General features: G+C 30.7%; 2 protein-coding genes across 2 annotated transcripts; both read left to right on the forward strand.

The window, feature by feature from the left end:
• The first annotated feature begins 885 nt into the window (after positions 1–885).
• On the forward strand, positions 886–7,126 carry LOC111709439 (HIV Tat-specific factor 1 homolog). Its single transcript, XM_023483098.1, has 6 exons — positions 886–1,101; positions 2,016–2,063; positions 4,855–4,996; positions 5,428–5,523; positions 6,070–6,521; positions 7,059–7,126. Exons 2-6 carry the CDS (start codon positions 2,024–2,026, stop codon positions 7,124–7,126), a joined length of 798 nt encoding a protein of 265 aa, XP_023338866.1. The 5' UTR covers positions 886–1,101; positions 2,016–2,023.
• Positions 7,127–11,280: 4,154 nt separating this feature from the next.
• LOC111709444 (uncharacterized) lies at positions 11,281–18,590 on the forward strand. The gene is made up of 6 exons (XM_023483101.1): positions 11,281–11,541; positions 14,377–14,416; positions 14,746–14,792; positions 15,053–15,247; positions 15,728–16,256; positions 17,446–18,590. The coding sequence occupies exons 4-6, from the start codon at positions 15,061–15,063 to the stop codon at positions 17,720–17,722; spliced, it is 993 nt and encodes a 330-aa protein (XP_023338869.1). The 5' UTR covers positions 11,281–11,541; positions 14,377–14,416; positions 14,746–14,792; positions 15,053–15,060; the 3' UTR covers positions 17,723–18,590.
• The last annotated feature ends 900 nt before the right edge of the window (positions 18,591–19,490 follow it).

Below are 19,490 nucleotides of genomic sequence, written 5' to 3' on the forward strand. Positions count from 1 at the left end.
AAAGCAAATAGTTTTACCAGTAGGTTGATAATCAACTTATTTTGTAAAAAGGGCCTGTGTTAACTGCACAATTGATGTTCATTGGACTATTAAGAATCCTTACTTAAGTCTAAAAGTCGTCATTCTGTTCCACAGTTTCCATGGAAACTATACTTTAATAGTAGAATCTTTGCTAGTAGGGACGTTTTTTAATTTTTGGCAAAATATTTTCTCTTAAAAAGGGAGGCATTTAAACTCTTTTTTATGGGTATATTTCAGTTTTACATTTCAGAAAAAAAGGAACCTGATTGTTTAAACATTAGCTATTATAAAGTTTTACTATTTGATCTGACAGAATGACTTTAGTCTACGACATCAGTTGGCAATAACAACGTTTGACAGTTACTTAAAGGGACTGTAAGCGCAATTTAAAGTATAACCCTTCATTGATAAAGTGCTGTGTCCGATTCATAACGTTACTTCTAAAAGCGTTGTGTAATAAAAAATAATTAAATATCCATATTATTGATTTTATGAATTCTTTATTTTCATTTGTGGTTTCTCTGTAAAATTGATTTAGTAGCACTGGAGCAATTAACAGAATCTTACATTTTTTTAAGCTAAAAAACGGCGTTATCGTCCACATTATTGAGAAGATTCGGTTGGCAAGGGTACCATTGGGAATCAGACATGCCTCTTTTTTCAATTTTTAAATTGAATATCAGTTAAAATTAGGCCTACATTCCCTTTAAATTAGATAAAATTAGGCCTATTACCAACTCTGTAGAATTCTAAAAACCCAGGGCGAGATGTGTCAAAAGATTTAAAAATATTTATTGTAGCAGTATTTTTTTTTTGTTTTAGGTGAATTTTGTATTTTTTGTATCTTATGGAATTAACATTAAATCATTGAATGTACATTGATTACATTGATCAGTAGGAGTTTAAGAAATATCCAATATCTATCAGTTTATGTTTGTTCGTAACATAAGCATTTCAAAGTTACGAACAGGAGGCTCCATTAAACTATTGTTTTAGTATTCTACATTGTGTAGATGGGCTGAAAATCGAATTTACCATGTGGGCTGAAAACCAGAAATGAATGAATTCATGAAAACACAGGAATCGTCATTTTTCAAAATCAAAAGTCGCACAAAAATTGAATTTTTAAACTCATCATAGACCAAAGTTAAGGAATAGAAGTTAACATTTGATGAGGAGTATCTAAACCACGTATCCGTAGCTGAACCACTTCTCTCCAACTAGAACTGGCAAACAAGAGAAGTAATTTTACTTCGTCTGCGTAGTTTAACTCCTTATCGCTATTCATTAAATCTAGGCCCAGGATATATGCTTTTTAGTTCCTTTTTTAAAAAGGAATTGAGTCTTTGCAACAAATCCAAATTTTCTAATACCTATATATCTACAACCAAACTATGTAAACCTTAGATATTTCAAACTTTGATTGTTTGATATAACAGAAGTCATAGTTTGAAATATCTAAGGTCAACAACATTGGGTTGTTAATATATAAGGATTTAAAAACCAGAGTTTGTGGCAAATACTCAATTCCTTTGTTATGAAATAAAAACTGCAACCAAAGCGAATAATCATTTTCAAAAGTCTCAAAATTCTTTTAATTCGGCCCAAAAATGGTTTGTAATGGTTGTAATGAATTTAAAAAAACTATTTATTTTTGGAAAATGACTCTTTTCCATAAATTGGTCAATTTGAAATACTTTGTAGGGGTACTTTAGAGATAATAGAATATTCATGACAATTAACTTCAAACGTTAATCTTGTTTAAAGAGAAGAGGGATTAGTTCCCAAAAAATTTTTAATCAAAACTTTTTTTTCGACGAAACCTACATTCACGTGAGCTAGTTGTTTATAAATTATGATTCAGATCAAATCTTCTGTTTAAATCCATGAAAGATTCTTTTGTGGAGAGTAATGAAGATTCTGATGATGGACAAATTTTGAAAATTATGATGATAATGATAATAATGATAACGATTATAATGATGACGATAAAGGTGGTGGAATGAAAGGAGGCGTCGATCAAGAAGTTCAAGTGGATCTAGGTAAGCAGTTATAATAAAAACGAATGTGCAGGTTTCTCAAGTTCATTTTGTCTACATATATCTAAAAATATTGAAAATGCAAGCAATACATATTTTGTGTTTTAACTTTTGGAACTAAAACAAGCTTGTTGTGGCTTAGTTTAGTACAAACTGAGTAATTGGTAAAATGCTGATATATTTTTGCATATTTTGAATCCTGTTATAAAAAAGGCAAAAGTTTTTTATAAATATACTAGAAATTCAAGGCGCTTCGCGCCCTTCTTTCTAGCCTTAGAGGGCGCTTCGCGCCCATCTCCTAAAGTAATTGTGAACATGTTCTCTTTGTGTACATCGTAAAACAAAACAAAAATAATTCGCGGATTTTCACAAAAAATTTCGCGGATTTTCAAAAATTTAAAAAATTTAATGACGATCGAATTTTGATGGAGACAAATATTTAAAATCATTCATAAACCTTCCCTGGAGTCCCTAGATGTCCCACAAAAAATTTGGGCCCGATGGGTTCAGCCGTTTTGACGTTTATTGGATACAAACAGACAAACAGACACCCAGACAGACAAGCCAAATTTATATATAGAAGCAAATATTACAAAACTTTTTGCTATACTCAAAGTCATACTTTGTTCAATGTCAACAAAAATATGCATTTCTCATAATTTAAAGTTTGTTTTCTTGGAATCTGAAAATTGATATTGCTCCACCAATTCAGTTTATACGATGGTAAAACAAATCATTCCTTGAGGTTGAGTTTTATATTTGGGGTTTGGTGGTGGGGAGGTTGTTAGGAGAGGTAATGGGGAGAGCGGAATAGAAAAGCAAAAAGGGGGTTAAGCGCATAAAGAACGTAGGGGATATAATAATAAGAAGAATAAAAGAAAAAATGACTGAATAGAAATTGCTAAAAAGTAAATCATTGATTGAATTGCTTGAATGTAAAGTTTAGATGTTTGAGAAAATTTACAAAAAGAAATAAAAAAATTGAAAATTCTTCAAAATGTTTTTATTTTGTTATTTCTGAATGCATACCTTGTAATTCTTCGGAATTCGTAAATTATGCTAAATGTTTGCGTATTTTTGACAAACCTTAAATTTTTTTTTATTTTAAAAAATTGATTTTGAAAACAAAAATGTCTTTGTGAATGTTTTTAATTCTTGATGCTGCAGCCTAATGCACTGAAGACACTGCATACTGATTGATTAATGGGGACATATATGTTGCAAATACGGCGTTAAAAGCCACACATTTATAATCCAGTCAGATTGTTAGTCTGTAGTATAAGCAGTTATCCGTTTTTTTTCTCTGCCTGAGGATGAAGTTGATTTTTTAAGTCCCCATGGTCTGAATCCAGCATAGTTAACTAAAATTGAGGACTCAAAATTTACTCATCTTTAAAAATGTTTACTCGAGCAGTATTTTGTAAATTACTTTTATGAAACATAAGCTAGAAAAAAGCGCGTTTCATTTTTTAAATGTATATGTCAGTGCTGCAAAAATTAAAAGTGAGTTATTGTGGTAAAACCAAAAGACAAGGCGTTGCGACATTTAACGTTATTTAAAATTTGATAAACCGTTAGAGTTATTTAGATATCAATGAGATTAAGTGTTGTGGATGACACAAAAGTTTTGATATTAATAAGTTAATGAAACGGTATCGCTAAATGTTATTAAAAAACTCCAGAAAACCCATGTAGATTAAAATATACTTGAATCCAAAAAAATTAGGTAAAAAAAGACTACAACGAATGCATAAAACAGTATCGCTAAATGTCAATAAAAAATATCTAAAACTCAGCGAGTAAACAAATATTTTTACCAGTAGCTTGAGTTTCAACTTGTTGAGTGAAATGGGATCTTTTATACTACATAATTACTGTGTTTCATGTTTATTGGACTATTAAAAAGCATAACTTGAACTTACAAGTTGTCTTTCTTTTCCATATTTGTATGGGTCCTTGCATCAAAATATGCCGAAAGATTGTTTTTCTTTGCTTACTTTAACTTCAAACTAACAGAAATTAACTACTTTAATTAAATTTCTGTGTCATGGGCAGCAACTGTACAATCTATCCATCAATCTATCTATCTATCTATCTATCTATCTATCTATCTATCTATCTATAAATATAATATATCTATCTATTATCTATCTATCTATCTATCTATCTATCTATCTATCTATCTATCTATCTATCTATCTATCTATCTATCTATCTATCTATCTATCTATCTATCTATCTATCTAACTATCTATATCTAACTATCTATCTATATATCTATATATCTATCTATCCATCTATTTATGTATCTATATATCTTTCTATCCATCTATCTATCAATTTTATCAGCATACCATGAGTTTCAAAGCTTGACAGTTTAACCTTTGAATACTTCAACGTAATTAATTCCTATTCAGAAAATTCCGAGGATTTTTTAAGTTCCGGGGTTTAAGGAGACTTTCTTAATTCTCTTTCCAGAGCATCGTGCCAAATAAAATCAAGTGGTTTCTTCTTTTCTAATTTTAAAGCTACGACATATGTCTCACATATTTAAATTTGAAATACGATGTGAATGTAATGTGAGATCCATAAAACTTGGGAATAGGAAGAGAACAGTTTTGCTACCTATGGATAGTGAATTTGATTGCATAAACAAAAAAGTTTTACCGATAGCTGGACATTCAACTTGGTCTATGTACAGTACATTGCAAATTGAAAATGTATTAGCATACTCTTGGTCATATCTAGGGGTTATAAAAGACGAGAAAAAAAGCTTCATATTTTATTTATTTAGACCCAGAATTCCTGGACCGAAATGAAGAAAAGAAAAAAGAAAGTAATGAAAGCCAAAAGAAGGATGATGAGAGTAAAAATGATTCTGAAAAAATTGAAAAAGATGAATTGATTTCAAGCTTTAAAAATTCAAAATATTTCAGGTGATATTTTTAACAAGTTGATTGTTCGGTCAAATTTGTAAATTATAATATTTTTTAAAAGAACTGAGGCATGCATTTAAATAATTGGAGCCGCAGCTCAAATATGAGCCGACGCTCAATTGAACCGGATTTAAGACGCGGCTCAAGTTCATTAAATTCGGACTTATTTGTTGTAACTGTAAGTGACCTTTCCTTTAAAGTGGAACATTCCCGATTTGCAACAATCAGAAAATCGGAATGAGGTAAAGAGGATAAATAAACCCGATTTTTCTACATTGTTTCTGAAGTATTTTTTAAAGTTAATAACATGTTAAATTAATCTAACAAAGTTTTAAAGAATACGGTTGTGAATCGTAAATGCAACTCTTTAAATGGAGGATCACTTGAAATTAGGTCTACAGTCCCTTTAAGTAGATTTAAATTTTGTTCAGTTCAATTCAAAGTTCGTCAGTTTCGAACAAGGTTTCTATATGGGTTTCACAAGTAGACTGTTCAGCACCTCAGCAAAACCTTGTTATTCTTGCCAGGTTAGTTCTAGACTTCATCGACATTTTCTTCGTCTTGATCTTAGTTTTATTCTAAACATTCTCTTGATCTTGGTCTAATATGTTTTCGATCTTGCTTTGAACATTTTCTTGCTCTTCTTTTGAGCATTTATCCTTGATTAATTGTTCTAAAAATGCTCTTGATCTTATTTTAAACATTTTCTTGATCTTGTTTTAAACATTTACCCTTAATCTTGTTCTAAACATTTACCCTTGATCTTATTCCAAACATTTTCTTGATCTTGTTTTAAATATTTTCTTAATCTTGTTCTAAATATTGTTTTCATCTTGTTAAAATAGTTTTAGATAGTTTTCTTAGTATTTCTTAATCTTGTTTATAATAAACATTTTCTTAATCTTGTTGTATCTTAGTGTTCTTATTTTTGATTTATAACCATCAAATAAACAGACCATTCAAATATGTATCTATTTATCTATTTATCTATTTATCTATCTATCTATCTGTCTATCTATCTATCTATCTATCTATCTATCTATATATATCTATCTGTCTATATATCTATCCAGGGATGGATTACGTCTACGTCTAAACCCAGACAGAGATTGTGGTAAAGATGCTGCTAAAGATGCTTCTAGAGATGGGAGAGATAAAAGGGTCACGGATATACGAGATGGTGGGGGAAGGGAAAAAACCGAGGGGAGAGGGGGAGATGGTGAGAAGAAGATGGGAAAATGGAGAAAGGAGATTGAAAACTGGGATATGAATGATACATTGGAAAGAATGGATAATGATAAGATAAATGACGACCAAGGAAGAAATTCAAGAAAAGAAAGAAAGAAAAATTGCGAAAATGCTCGGAACAGAAGAAAGTTGAATGGAAGTGTAAACAAGAAAGAAGAATTAGAAAGAAAAGAGATAGATGAGTCTGATAGTGATCATGATGAGCAGGAAAATGAAAATGACGAAGAAACTGAGAAGAACGATATTCTATATGAAGAAATTCCTGAAGAAGAGACAGGTAAGGATACAAAATCAAATAATATCTATAAAAAGATTTTTTGCAAAGCAACAATGGGAAAATTGATGGGAAAACGATAAGAATAAAGCATCTTTAGATCTTTTTTAAATAAGGGTTACCTAAACATGATGATACTTAAGTGACGACTTTGTGGATTTACTCAGCATTTTTTCTTACGTTCTCTGCAACTGTACACTTTCTTACAACTGTACTGTTTCTTTATTTACAAAATCTTTAGATATATTTCTTACAAAAATGAAACCTTCACTGTGATACTAGAAACTGTTTTTAATATTTAGTGTTCGGACAGAATTTCCTATATCTATTTAATACGAATTTGTGCATCAAAACAAAACGCTTTTCTTTGTTTTAATTTCAAAACTAAATTTTTGCTTAAATTCGGATTGTCCCACCATTGTTTTCAATTCAACAATGTGGAAGAATCAAAGCATGATTTATTGTCAACTATTGATCGTGTAAAAAGTTGATTCCAGGAATTCGGAAATAGTTGAAGAAACATTTTTAAAATATTTCTAGGTGGGAAGATGATTGTTGGTGTTAACNCCCCGGCCCCACCAGCAGTGTTATTTTCAACCAAACATTAACAAACAGTCAAATATTTGCAAGCAATTTAATTTTTTTTTTGATACATAGACATTGTGGTTTTATTAAAATTGTGGCGGAGGGAGAACAGAAATATTATAAATTACACTGAAAAAAAAAACAGTTATTTGTTAATCCTGTGATTAAGATAACTTATTATGCAACAGAATTTTTAGCTAGATAGTTTTCAAACGGCCAGTTTAAGAACTTTTTTACTTGCTGCTAATTTTTCCTTTGCACAAAAATTATTTTTAGGACGTTAAGACTTTTTACCGCCTCTAATTTTCTATTCAGAACAACTTTGATAGTACAGCCACTAACTTAAATTTTTTAATCCCTATATTTTGCAACCTAATGTTTTAAATCTTTTTTATATTTCATTTGTAAGTAATCAGTTGCATTAAAGATAAAAGAATTAGAATATTCGGATATGAATAAAAATTCATAAGTTTTTTTATACACCAAGGGTACAGGGTTAATCATGAAGAACAACATTTTTAAGACGCATTATGTATAAATGTATGTATTAATTTTTTCTTGGATTAGTCGTTATTACTTGTAGAGTAAATTCTCAATCTTTTCTTTGTCAAATCATAGTTATGTCAATTTAACATTTTCATAATGGTCTTTAAAAGAAGTTTAGGATATTAAAAACTCTTTTTTCTTAAACCTGACTTTTATGGCCAAAATAATAATAACACCAGCTAAGAGATCGTAGATCAAGGTTTTATATTGATAATTACAAAATGATTGAAGAGTGAATGACAGCCTATTAATTATATTTGTAATCAAGTCATCCCAGTTTTTGCATTCACTTAAACAGTCATGGTGTGATGGAACACGATTATACGGCTTGAAATTCAGTTCGATAAATATCGCTAAGCCACATCGTCAAATCAATAATATGGAAGATAACGTCGTTTTTCTAGTTTTAACCCTATTCCCGCTGGGGGGGGGGTCAATTTGACCCCCCCCCCCTGTAGTTTTTTTACATAACTCAAAAAGTATTGGTCTGAGGCTGTTGAAATTTTCTGACTTTTCTTACATGCCTATTACGTAATGAATACTGTACTGTAGTGTATACAGACCTATTTAAAAGTTATTATTTAACCCTATAAAGGCTGGGGGGTCTAAATCTATGTATAGGCTAGGGATAGGGCGTTTGGCACCCCCTAAGAAGGGTGGAAAAAAATGCATAACCTAAAACCGGGCTTTAATACTAACTGCCTGAGTCCTCAGGCACACTGCCTGAATGACTGCTTTTGCCTGTAGCAAACTAAATCTTTGTTTTGACACACTTCCACTTGTCAGATTTTGATAAGGAAACGGATTGCACAAGTTTTGCGAAAAAAAAATTGCAAATTTTTTGCAAACAACCTGTCAAAGGAAATTTGCACTTTTTTAGTTTTTCTTGATTAAAAATCAGGTTATTTAAAATTTTGCAAAAATGTTTGCATATTTGCTAAAAAGCTTAATTCACTTTTGTACAAAAAATAAAATTGAAAATGATCATTTAAAAAAATGGATGTATAATTCATGCCAAGGAAGGATTGTCTGTTCCTCTGTTTACAGTAATAACACAGTGTTTGGAGCATGGAGGGAAATTAATCAAAATATACACTCAATACATCGCTTATTAGTGTGCGATTTCTTAATTGATGGTATTTTTTTCATTTGAAAAAATACATATGAGTGACCACTGGCCAGTGATGGGCATGCTTTTTTAACATTATTAAAAGGTTAGTTGACCTAACAAGAATATGCGATCTCATATGACTAAAAGGCCTGAACGAAAAAAAACTAAGCGGGTCGTTTAATCGTTTTAATAAATTGTTTTGGTTAATATCTGTGGTCAATGTAAATTGTACACAGTCAAATTTCAATAAAAGTCTATTACGTGTTTATCATCTTTAAGTAAATCTATTATTTAAAACAAAGCAAAAATTATGTCAATCTCTAGATATGACCCTTCATCGCAATTGGCGCTTTCTGACAGTTTGAAAAAACAGATTTTAATTTGATCATAACTTTAATTGAATGCCAAACCTGCGAAAATGGCAGACATTAAATTTATTCTTTCAACCTTTGAAATCATATTTAAAATTAACAACCATGGGTTCTACTACAACCCTCACAGGAAGCGATACTGCAAACTAAGGCACCATGGGCTGAACCACTGAGCTGGCGTGAAATTGATTCTGTTATGATTAATACTAATCTAGAATTATTGGATTATGTATGCAGATTACAGATAACAGGGTTTCAAGAAAAATGTCATATCACGTTTTGAAAGTTGTTCAAAGTTTATCAAAAGATGAATTTGTTCGAAATTTAATATTCTTAAAATTTGTAATGTCAGGTTCAGATCACAATGATACCGCCTAAAATGATTATCTGAGAAAAAATGTAAAAATTTTCATTGTTGTTCTTTCTGGAAATTAATGTTTTTTAAATACGGTTTCTTGCAGCATAGACAAATAAAGTAAATTGGTTAAATGTTACCGTTGTGAATCGGGCATTCAACTCTTTAAATGGGGGATACAATTCCTTTAAACATTTATTTACATTTTATTACTTTAACCAAACCCCTGTTTTAGAATTTATGATCCCTTATCTCTCCCAAATTTGTTTCAACCTCGTTCCATCTTAATGTTTAGATATCATTTTTTATCCTGTCCTGTCTTGAGTTCAGTAAGCATAAATATCTCATTAAAACTAGCTACAGGGTGTCGTAATAAAGACGACGATTGGCGAAAGAGAAATGATTAAAATATTTTCTTTGATCTTTGATAGCTATTTATTTTTGGAGTGTTTTTAAAACAGTCAGTCCAATTTTTTTTTGCAAACAGACTTTATAAATATGCTTAAAACTCATAAAAAATATTTCGTATTGTATACTTTTTAAAAATTTAGGAAATAAAAAAAAACTTTTTAATAAAACTCTTTTATATATTACTAGGCTTCATCTTCTATTTTTATTTTTAATTGTTGGTCTTTTTTCTAGTTTCACTTTCGTGGATTTTGAAAAACCAAAATCTTTTAAGGCAATTTTTTCAATTCTAATTATCCATAAACATTCCCTGGGATCATGTGAAGTTAACAATAAATTTGGGCCCGAACAGTTTAACAGTTTCGGCGTTTATTTGATGCAAACTTCAAGCAAACTAGTTGTATAGGTATATAATATGTAGCTTTTATTGTAAAGATTCAGAACCCCTCCCCCCAGGCCATTTTTGGTTTATATCTGCAAAATGTTCTTTACACAAAATCTATTCAATTATGAAAAATTATCATTAAACATTTGTAAACTGTTAACTTTGCGCAATTTAGCTAAATTTTTAGCTATTAGCGCGCATCGTAACTTTAGTTATTTGAAGCGCCGCGCATTTGCAACTATGTAATTATATTTTTTGTATGGAAATCGAAGACCTGCAATCAAGTTGGGTTGTTAAAAAGATGGAGTTTGTGAATAAATGGAAAATTGAGACAATCAACTTTAGCTCCAGGTTGTTGTCATGCGTCCGCAAATGGGATAGAGAGAAAGATAGATAGATTGATAGATAGGTAGATATAGTTAGGTTGATAGAAAGATAGATAGATAGGTAAAGTAAGCTAAGAAAAGCATATTTTGATGCAAGGACCTATGAAAATATGGAATAGAAACATGACTGTTCACTAAACTAAATAGTTCACTAAACATGAAACACATAAATTACAAGATCCTAATTCAATTAATAACTTGCAGATACTCAAACTACTGGTAAAACTATTTTTTCCCTAGTAGCACAGGATAACTAAAATATCATTTTCCTGTTCCACAGATGTTTGGGTCTCACCGTATGATTTAATTTATTCAAGTATTTTTTAATCTGAACTTTAAATATTTTTTATTAATATCTAGCTATACTGTTCCATGCATTCGTTAAAATACAAATGTCGTCTTCTTATTCTATAGTTTTATGGGTCTTACTTGTAAAAATGTAATATATATATGTTTTACGAAAAATTGTATAAATCATAATATTGAATATATATTTGTAAAATTAAAAGATGGACGGATTCAGGAGGAAAATGTTTAGATCTTATAACTGATTTGTTTTATGATATTTTTAGATCTTATAACTGATTTGTTTTATGATATCTTGTTTTCTAGATCGCAAAAGAAATGATGTCTCCATAGTGGAAAGAACTAATAAGAAGAACTTGTTTAAATATCTTGGAATTGAAACTCCTTCCGAATCCTTGGATGGATTAGTGATCAAGCCAGATGAGTCTGAACCCTCTGACAGTCCTGAAAACCTGTCCAAGGACGTATTTATTCTCCCCCTCTCTCCGGATATATCGGAAAAAGAGTCAAACTTAAACCTAGATACTGATCCGCAATCCCAGAATCAATCAATCAATCATTATCATCTAGGTGAGGATAAAAAGATAGACAGCACGGTTTAATCTATAAAACATTTATGAAAATTTTTCTGTTAAAAACTTCTCTACAAAGTTTTCATTAGAAATATTTTGATGAAAAATCGATTATTGTGTTGAATTCACAATACACATATACATAAGTATATATATATATATTATCTTAAAATAAGTCTATAGCATGTTATATTGTTTATTTATATATATATACAGGGTGTATAAAAAATGGGAAATAAGGGTCTACAGACTCCTTTGTGATTGGATATTCAAGATCGAGACCATTTTAAATCTACTTGCATTTTCTGATTCAATGCACCAAATTTTAGACTTGTAGTTTTATAAACAACAATTTTAGAAGATCCTAAAAGTTTTTAACTGGAGTGAGTAGATTTGGTAAAAATAAAGATAATATCCGTTAGCACAAACTGTAATTAGATAATAAACATGGTCTCAATCTTGAAAATCCGATTACAAACAAGTCTGTAGACCAATAAATACAAAATTGTGCAAACGAAGATTATTTTATTTTTACCAAATTTACTCACTCTAGTTGGAGCAAATAAAATTGTCATTTTTGTATCTATAAGCCTAAAATTTGGCTTATTGAATCGGAAATTGTACGTATATTTTTAAATTTGTTTCAATCTTGAAAATCCGAGTACAAAGAAGTGTTTAGGCTCATTCCCCGTTTTTTAGACTTTTATTGCTTTTCAAGAAAGCATATTGCTGGACAGTGATTCATGTTTGACCACTTAATCACATAAGATCTAATACAGGGTGTCTCAATAAACGTGGGAATTCAGTGACGAATTCGATATCGTCTTTTTAAATAATTCTTTGATTTAGTATAGTGATACCTACTGAGAAAGCTGCAGAGTTTCGTCTGCTATGTTCACATTTTGTTTGACTGCATACGGTTGTACTTAGTAAAACAAGCAAATTACAGTATACAAACAGAGTAAACTTGTCCGTCTTCACTGTTCACCTTGCGGAGACATTATAGACACACCTTTGCAGTCTTTTACCCTTTTCATAAAAAAAAACTCTAGTAGACATAATTATATTATGGCTGTTGAAATGAGGTATTACAATGCTAATTCATAACAAAAACAATATCGAATTCGTCACTGAATTCCCATGTTTTTTGGGATAACCATTAGAAAATTAGAAAAAAGGCGAAATTATTCAGTTCCTTTAAACTATCAACAAAACCTGAAAAAAAAGATTTGCTGGATGCAAAAGAAATTGAAAATAATTTGCAGAAAGGAATCGGGGGTGAATACAGAGTCAAACGAATTGAACAAAAACTTTATTTTCTATTTTCCATTCGACAGTTTTTTCGATTAAAAACACGAATAAAAGCCATAAAAGGAGTCAAATCAAGACAACATTGTCAATTTGATTTAGCTGTTTGAATAGTAAAAACCTGATCGTGCAATTATTTACAGGTCGTGATTCCTCACTTGCTTTGTGGCGTTCCAAACTCTAATTCGGAAAAGTTTTCTTCTTTACAGTGATTGATTGATTTCACATACCTACACAGAAACCTTTTTCTACTTTTTTTCGTGATTGCCCCCCTCCACCACTTTACATTTCACATGTGCAGCTTTTTTTGTTTCAATCTACTTTTTTCATTTAATCTATTATTTTTCTTTTCTTTTCATATACATTTTTTGGTTTCTTTACATTTTTTCTGTATTGTTTACTGCAGTTTGATCAATTATTTTACAAGCAGTTTTGTCTATGTCTTACTTTTTCAATCTTTTTTTATTCTCTAAATAAATATTTATAAGGGACTGAGTTTTAGCCACAGAGGACTGAGTTTTCAAATCCCTATATCTTTGCAACCTGATGATGTTAACCTTTGATTTTTATTATTATTATTTGACTCACTCACTTCTTTATCTTCTTCGTTTTTCTCCTTGTATTGCCAATCTTTTTAGCCTATTTTAGATTCCTACGTCACGAAATTTTTGTTGGATGGACTGCACGTCAACGACTGATTGATTGGTTGATTAAAGACCTGATTATCTAATTCATCCTCCATTAGATTGCACAGTCACAGCTGGTGTTTTCTGGCACATTTTTAATCCAAGTACAAATTATATTTTGTACTTTTTGTAGACCAATAAAGTAGATATCTTTAGTAAACATAAACATAATACGCCATTAGCCAAAATAGTAGACAAGTAAAATTTACTAGTTTAATACATGTTGTCCAATAAATATGAATATATTTGCCCTGAAAAAACACATATTATAAAAAGCATTGACACATTAATACAATAAAAAATTTGTTCGCTAAAAATTAATTTTAACAAACCTCTAGAAAATTCCAGCAGATTTTGCCATTAGAAATTTTGATTCGGCGATTTCAAAATTTAAATTTAAAGCGTCACTAAGTTTCTGATTATTGGTGCAAACTTATTATACAAACCAAATGGAATTTTGTTCCTTCTCCCCTCCCCCCCCCCACTCACCTTTTAACCTTGGTATCAACACCTAGAACAGCAGTAACATGGTAGCCATGACGAAATTTGATAATAAATAACAAAACGAAGCATCTCTACCTTCCATCTACCACGATCATTCATTAACACAAACACACACTTTTGCACACATACAGACAAAAATATTTTACATATTTGAAATTTTCTTGGATTTGCACTTCCGTTTAAGCGGACATTTTGAATTAACCGCGGTAGTGCGCGCGTCAAAATGCAATTAAAACAATGGCGTCTGAATGTATTTTGCGTAGGTTTTCAAATTAAACTCGGGGTAATTTAGTAAAAAACATTTTTTTGTGGAAAAACATTGATTAATATTTCAGAACCCGGGACTGACAGCCGCTTACCCCCAGATCAACCAAGGAAAAACATTCAAATTTTATCAATTTAATTTTTTCAAAACAAATCCCAAAATGTTTAAAATTGAATGATGAGAAAGATTGCATCGGAATCCTAAATCCAATATGTTAAATCAATTATTCTGTTGTAAAGGAATTCTAATCTGAAAGATCAAAGAAAGATGTTATTTACTGTAACTTATATTTTAAATGTTGGAATATATTTTGTGGCAACATGTGAAGGCTTATTTCAACTTTGTAATTTGATTTAAAAATTGTGAAAATTAAAAATAGATATATTTTCATATTAATTTTAAAAATGAAAAAACAAACAAATAAGAATGATTTTTAAAGGCGGAAAAATCTGGAAAGATTTTTGGGACTTACAAACCAAGACTTAGGTAAATATTTATTATGATTTGGCTTCAATCTTAAAGCTTATATAGTTTCCAACAAAACAAAAAAACTTAAAAGTAAAACTTTAAATATTTTCACGGAAAAGTACATGTGCAAGGAACCATTTGTTAAAACTGGGAAAAGGAGAAAAGAATCCATTAAGGGCTTTCAAGGTCTGAAATTTTAATTGTTGTAACCCAGGAATAATTGTAAAAGATAAAATGACTTTTAAAGTGCGTTTCTTTTAAATTTTAAATCTTTTTAGAGAAAGCTATGCTGAAAGTGGACGACTATAACAGCGCAACATTTTTAAAATATTCTCCAAAAAATCAGAGTATAAAATCGGTCTTGAAAAAATCCTCACGAACCATCCAATCAATTGAATCCTTGGACGATTCTACGCAGTTGACCGGATCATCCAATGACTCTACGGAGATGATTCGAACCCAGCAAAATTCAGGAAAACAATGAAATTTACTTCTTTACTAACTAATCAGTTTGTTACAATAATGAAATACAGAGTAGATAATAAATAGAGTGCTATAAACTCCAAAAAAGTGTGATACTGCCATTTTGTTGTACTACACGTGTTCTTCTCATAGTACAGTTCTATAATGGGGCCAGAAACTCCTTTTGGTTATCTTGAAAATTAATTTTGAATTTTAATCTTAAATCAAATAATTATTTTAGTGCACCTACAGATTTTTAAAATTTATTTTACAACTTCAAAAAAAATTGTAACGGATTATGCCAGAGAACATATTGCATGTCTTTATGTAAAGCGTACATAAATTGTGAACATTTAAAATAAATAAATTCTTTTTTCAGACTTAAAAGGACTAAACATTTCATAATAGTTCCTCTATGCATTAACTACTCTGTGATTAATTGAAAGGTTGACTTTTTTTGTAAGATTTAGATAAATAATTTTATTGTTTAGAATCACGAAGCTTAAGTTCATGCTCGGATTCGACTAAATTAAAGAATCATAATTATAGTTGCAACCGTTCTTGCCAACAAAGCTACAGTTCAAATCACCAGCTGGATCAGAACTATAGTTCAAATCATCATTTTGACCAAAACTTTAGTTCATCCAGATACCAATTTTCGGATAATAGTTCAAACAGTCTCCCTAGACTGACTTCCCAAAAACCCAGAGACGCTAGATACTGCTCAAAATGTTCGAAAGTTCGAAAGTGTTCGAAGACTTGTGAAAGATGTGCGAAAAGGGTTTCGAACCATCATTTGACATGCTCAAAGAAGGAAGACTATTGCTCATCATATCACGAAAATAACAGCTGTTACGAAATCCGTAGATGCTGCAGTCGATGTTGCAAATTTGTGAATCTATATCCAGAAAATGCGGGAAATGATTTGAACATGGATCCGGCCTATGATGTGTCTAACCTACGTGGTTCCGATTACAGTTCAAGTAGTAACAGCTACGACAGCTGTAGATCTGATTTCAGGTGAAAACTTGTATTCTGAACTAAGCTTTTATCTACTATTTCAACTTTTAATTATGGCTCTTTCTGTGAGCATATTCTCTTTCTGCAAAATTAAACAATAAAAATTAAGGTCATTTGAGGTCCCGCAAAAAAATTAGGCCCGATCGGTTTAGCTGTTTTAAGATATGTATAGATGATATTATTATTCTATTGAATATTAGAAAAATGTTGAAGAGCGTAGATTACTCTCTTTTTCACAACGATAAGCTGTGAATTTTGCTTGCATAAAAACATCAAATCTAGAATTTTTGGTTTTACGGTGTTTTAAACTTCTTTTAAACTTCTAAACTCGTAATCGTTTGAAGTCAAGTAGTTTCAGCAGTTTGTATGTAAATTGGTATAACATTTCTACAGTTCAATAATAGTTGTCCTGGCCTTGACAAAACTACCTTTGATGGTTTGGGGTTTGGTGGTTGAAATCAAGGAAACTGGGGGATTTTTAATGGTTATACGTGCCTGGACAAAGAGGATATAAGATTATCAACAAATATGATACCCCCCCCCCCNAGCTGAAAACTTTAGAATGGTGGATATCAGGATTAATGCTTAATCCACTCTTTTTCTTAATCTCCAGATTAAATATGGCTTGTTTTCCTCATGAATTTAATCTCCAGAGAAGTCAACAGATCCGGATTAAGGATATCACATTCTAAAGTTTTCAGCTCAGGGCTGAAAACTTTAGAATGGTGGATATCAGGATTAATGCTTAATCCTCTCTTTTTCTTGATCTCCAGATTAAATATGGCTTGTTCCCCACATGAATTTAATCTCCATAAAAGTCAACAGATCGGGATTAAGGATATCCCATTCTAAAGTTTTCAGCCCTGTTCTCGTCATTTTTAAAGTATTATGTACTAGATTCCCCGGACGCTTCGCCACTTGTCTTTTTTGTTCATCTCGATAGCTCTTTTATAAGATGAGTTATGATTAAAAATCATATAAGATTGCAATCTTACTTGCAACCTACATAGCGTGTAATTCTAAGTATGTAGTAACTTTTTTTCTAGCAAAATTCTTAAGAAATTTTAATTAGCAATAAAGATATTAGTCGTCAATATTACATAGAAGCAGTAATTTTGTTATAATTGCTGTGTTATGAATAATAAATGGATTTTACATTTGGAAATTTTAATTTGTTTTATTTTTTTAGGAGTTCGGTGTTTGTAAACAGCTCTTTTGTGAACCGGTATCCAGTAAATCAAAGAAATAAACAACAACAGCAGTACACTGAATGCACTCTTGATTACACTCCACAGAAGTCCAAGTTAAGATCGTTAAAACAACGGCCAAAATCACAAAATGTATCGTTCAATCAACAGCCAAATTATTCACCATTCATGAATCCATTTGGCCAAGATCAGATTTATATAGACATGAATAGTGTTATTGCTAGTCAATTTTGTACCATGCGAAACTTTAGACGGTAAGTATGTACACCTCAAAACGGCTTTGGAGGGGGAGTGGGCGTTTACCCCCTTCCCCTCTTTTTGTTACCTTACCGCTCTTTTTCTTGAAACTCTATCATCAACACTTCTTGACTCTGTAATAAAATATCCTACATTTTGGATGTAATATCGAACTGAACTACCAACACCATTTCGAAACTTCAAACATTTTTACGTAATTTTGAACAAAACGTTAATATTTGCTTTCGATGGTTCGAAATTAGGATTTTATATTTTTTTTGGTAAAACAGTTTGGAATACATTTGTAGCTAATAAATAATGTTTTTTTAGATATAGAAATATTTGTAAAAAAATCTAACAATTTTTTTAACATTTATTTTTAAAATTTAATTTTTACAAAAAGTTTTAAATAGAACGGTCAAGCTTTCCTCTCCTTAATAGCTGATCTTTTAACAATATTTTGAGAATTCTAAAAAGTCTAAAAAAAAGAGATGGTCTTTACATAAATATGTATTGCACCTCCATACTTTAAGGACATAAGGATTTTCTCCAGGCTGTAAATAGATTCGGACCCTCCAGCCTTTTTGAGTCTACATTATTTTATAGTTAAATTCATTTGAGTATGTCCTTAAAATGTCTGAGACCATCATCCATGTATCTTTGAAAAATCTTTTTTTTAACATGAAAAGTCGTTCTTCCTTTGATATAGTCTTAAAGGGACAGCCGTAATAACAAGTGACCTTTAAATTTTCTATATGATCAAAAATTTGTGAAAAGCGTTTGAATGTGACAATTATGTAAATCTCGTGAAGTCGTGAACCTGACATACAGGGTGTCCCACGAAACATGACATTTGGTGAATAGTTTAGAATGTCTTTTTCCATAATTTGTTGAGTGGTTTGGTACCAAAGATCAATAAAAATATTATATGGGAGTCATGTTATATTAAAATTGATTTCAAAGTAAAAGATAATGAAGCAAAGGGATGTTTTAACTAAAAATAACGATTTTTTAAATGTCATGTTTCGTGGGACACCCTGTACCCCTCTAGAAATGTAGAGTCAATTGTAATTAAATATACAGTTCCTGTTAAGGGCCACCATTGTCATTTTTTTGTAGTCTTCAAACCATCTAATCATGTTGACATTTCTTTTTACTAGTCAATTTACGGGACATTTTGAAATAAGTTCCTAAAAAATAAATAATCTGTGTTGAAAAGATGTAAATTGAATAATAAAGATTAATTTTATAAATGTGCTGATTATGAACCTTATTGATAGATATTATAAACTCTACTGCATAGATACTATAAAATCTACTGCTAGATACTATAAACCCTACTGAATAATATCATAAACCCTACTACTAAACAACATTATAAACCGTAATCTATATGATTAAACAAGACATTCATATATATGTTGCGTATAGCCGGCCAAACGGCTGGACCGAATGGGCTGAAATTTCTTGTGGACACTCTTGGGTGTTTTAGGCTAAACAAAATGCGAAATTTTTTTCCACGGGCAACGCCGGGCCCTTTAGCTAGTACTGAATAATGTTATAAACCATACTACTGAATAATATTATAGACCATACTACTGAATACTATCATATACTTAATTACAACCACATGTTGCTAAATTGCAGTCTGATGAGATCAGAACTTATCTAAACATTTTCGACTAATGTTTTCATCAGACATCAGAGTCATGCAAAATCAAATATAAATATGTATTATACATGATTTTCAAGGGTTATTCATGTTTTTATTTAACTTTTTAAAATAAAA

This window comes from Eurytemora carolleeae, unplaced genomic scaffold (assembly GCF_000591075.1).
Source record: "Eurytemora carolleeae unplaced genomic scaffold, Eaff_2.0 scaffold966, whole genome shotgun sequence".
Classification (NCBI taxonomy): Eukaryota; Metazoa; Arthropoda; class Copepoda; order Calanoida; family Temoridae; genus Eurytemora; species Eurytemora carolleeae.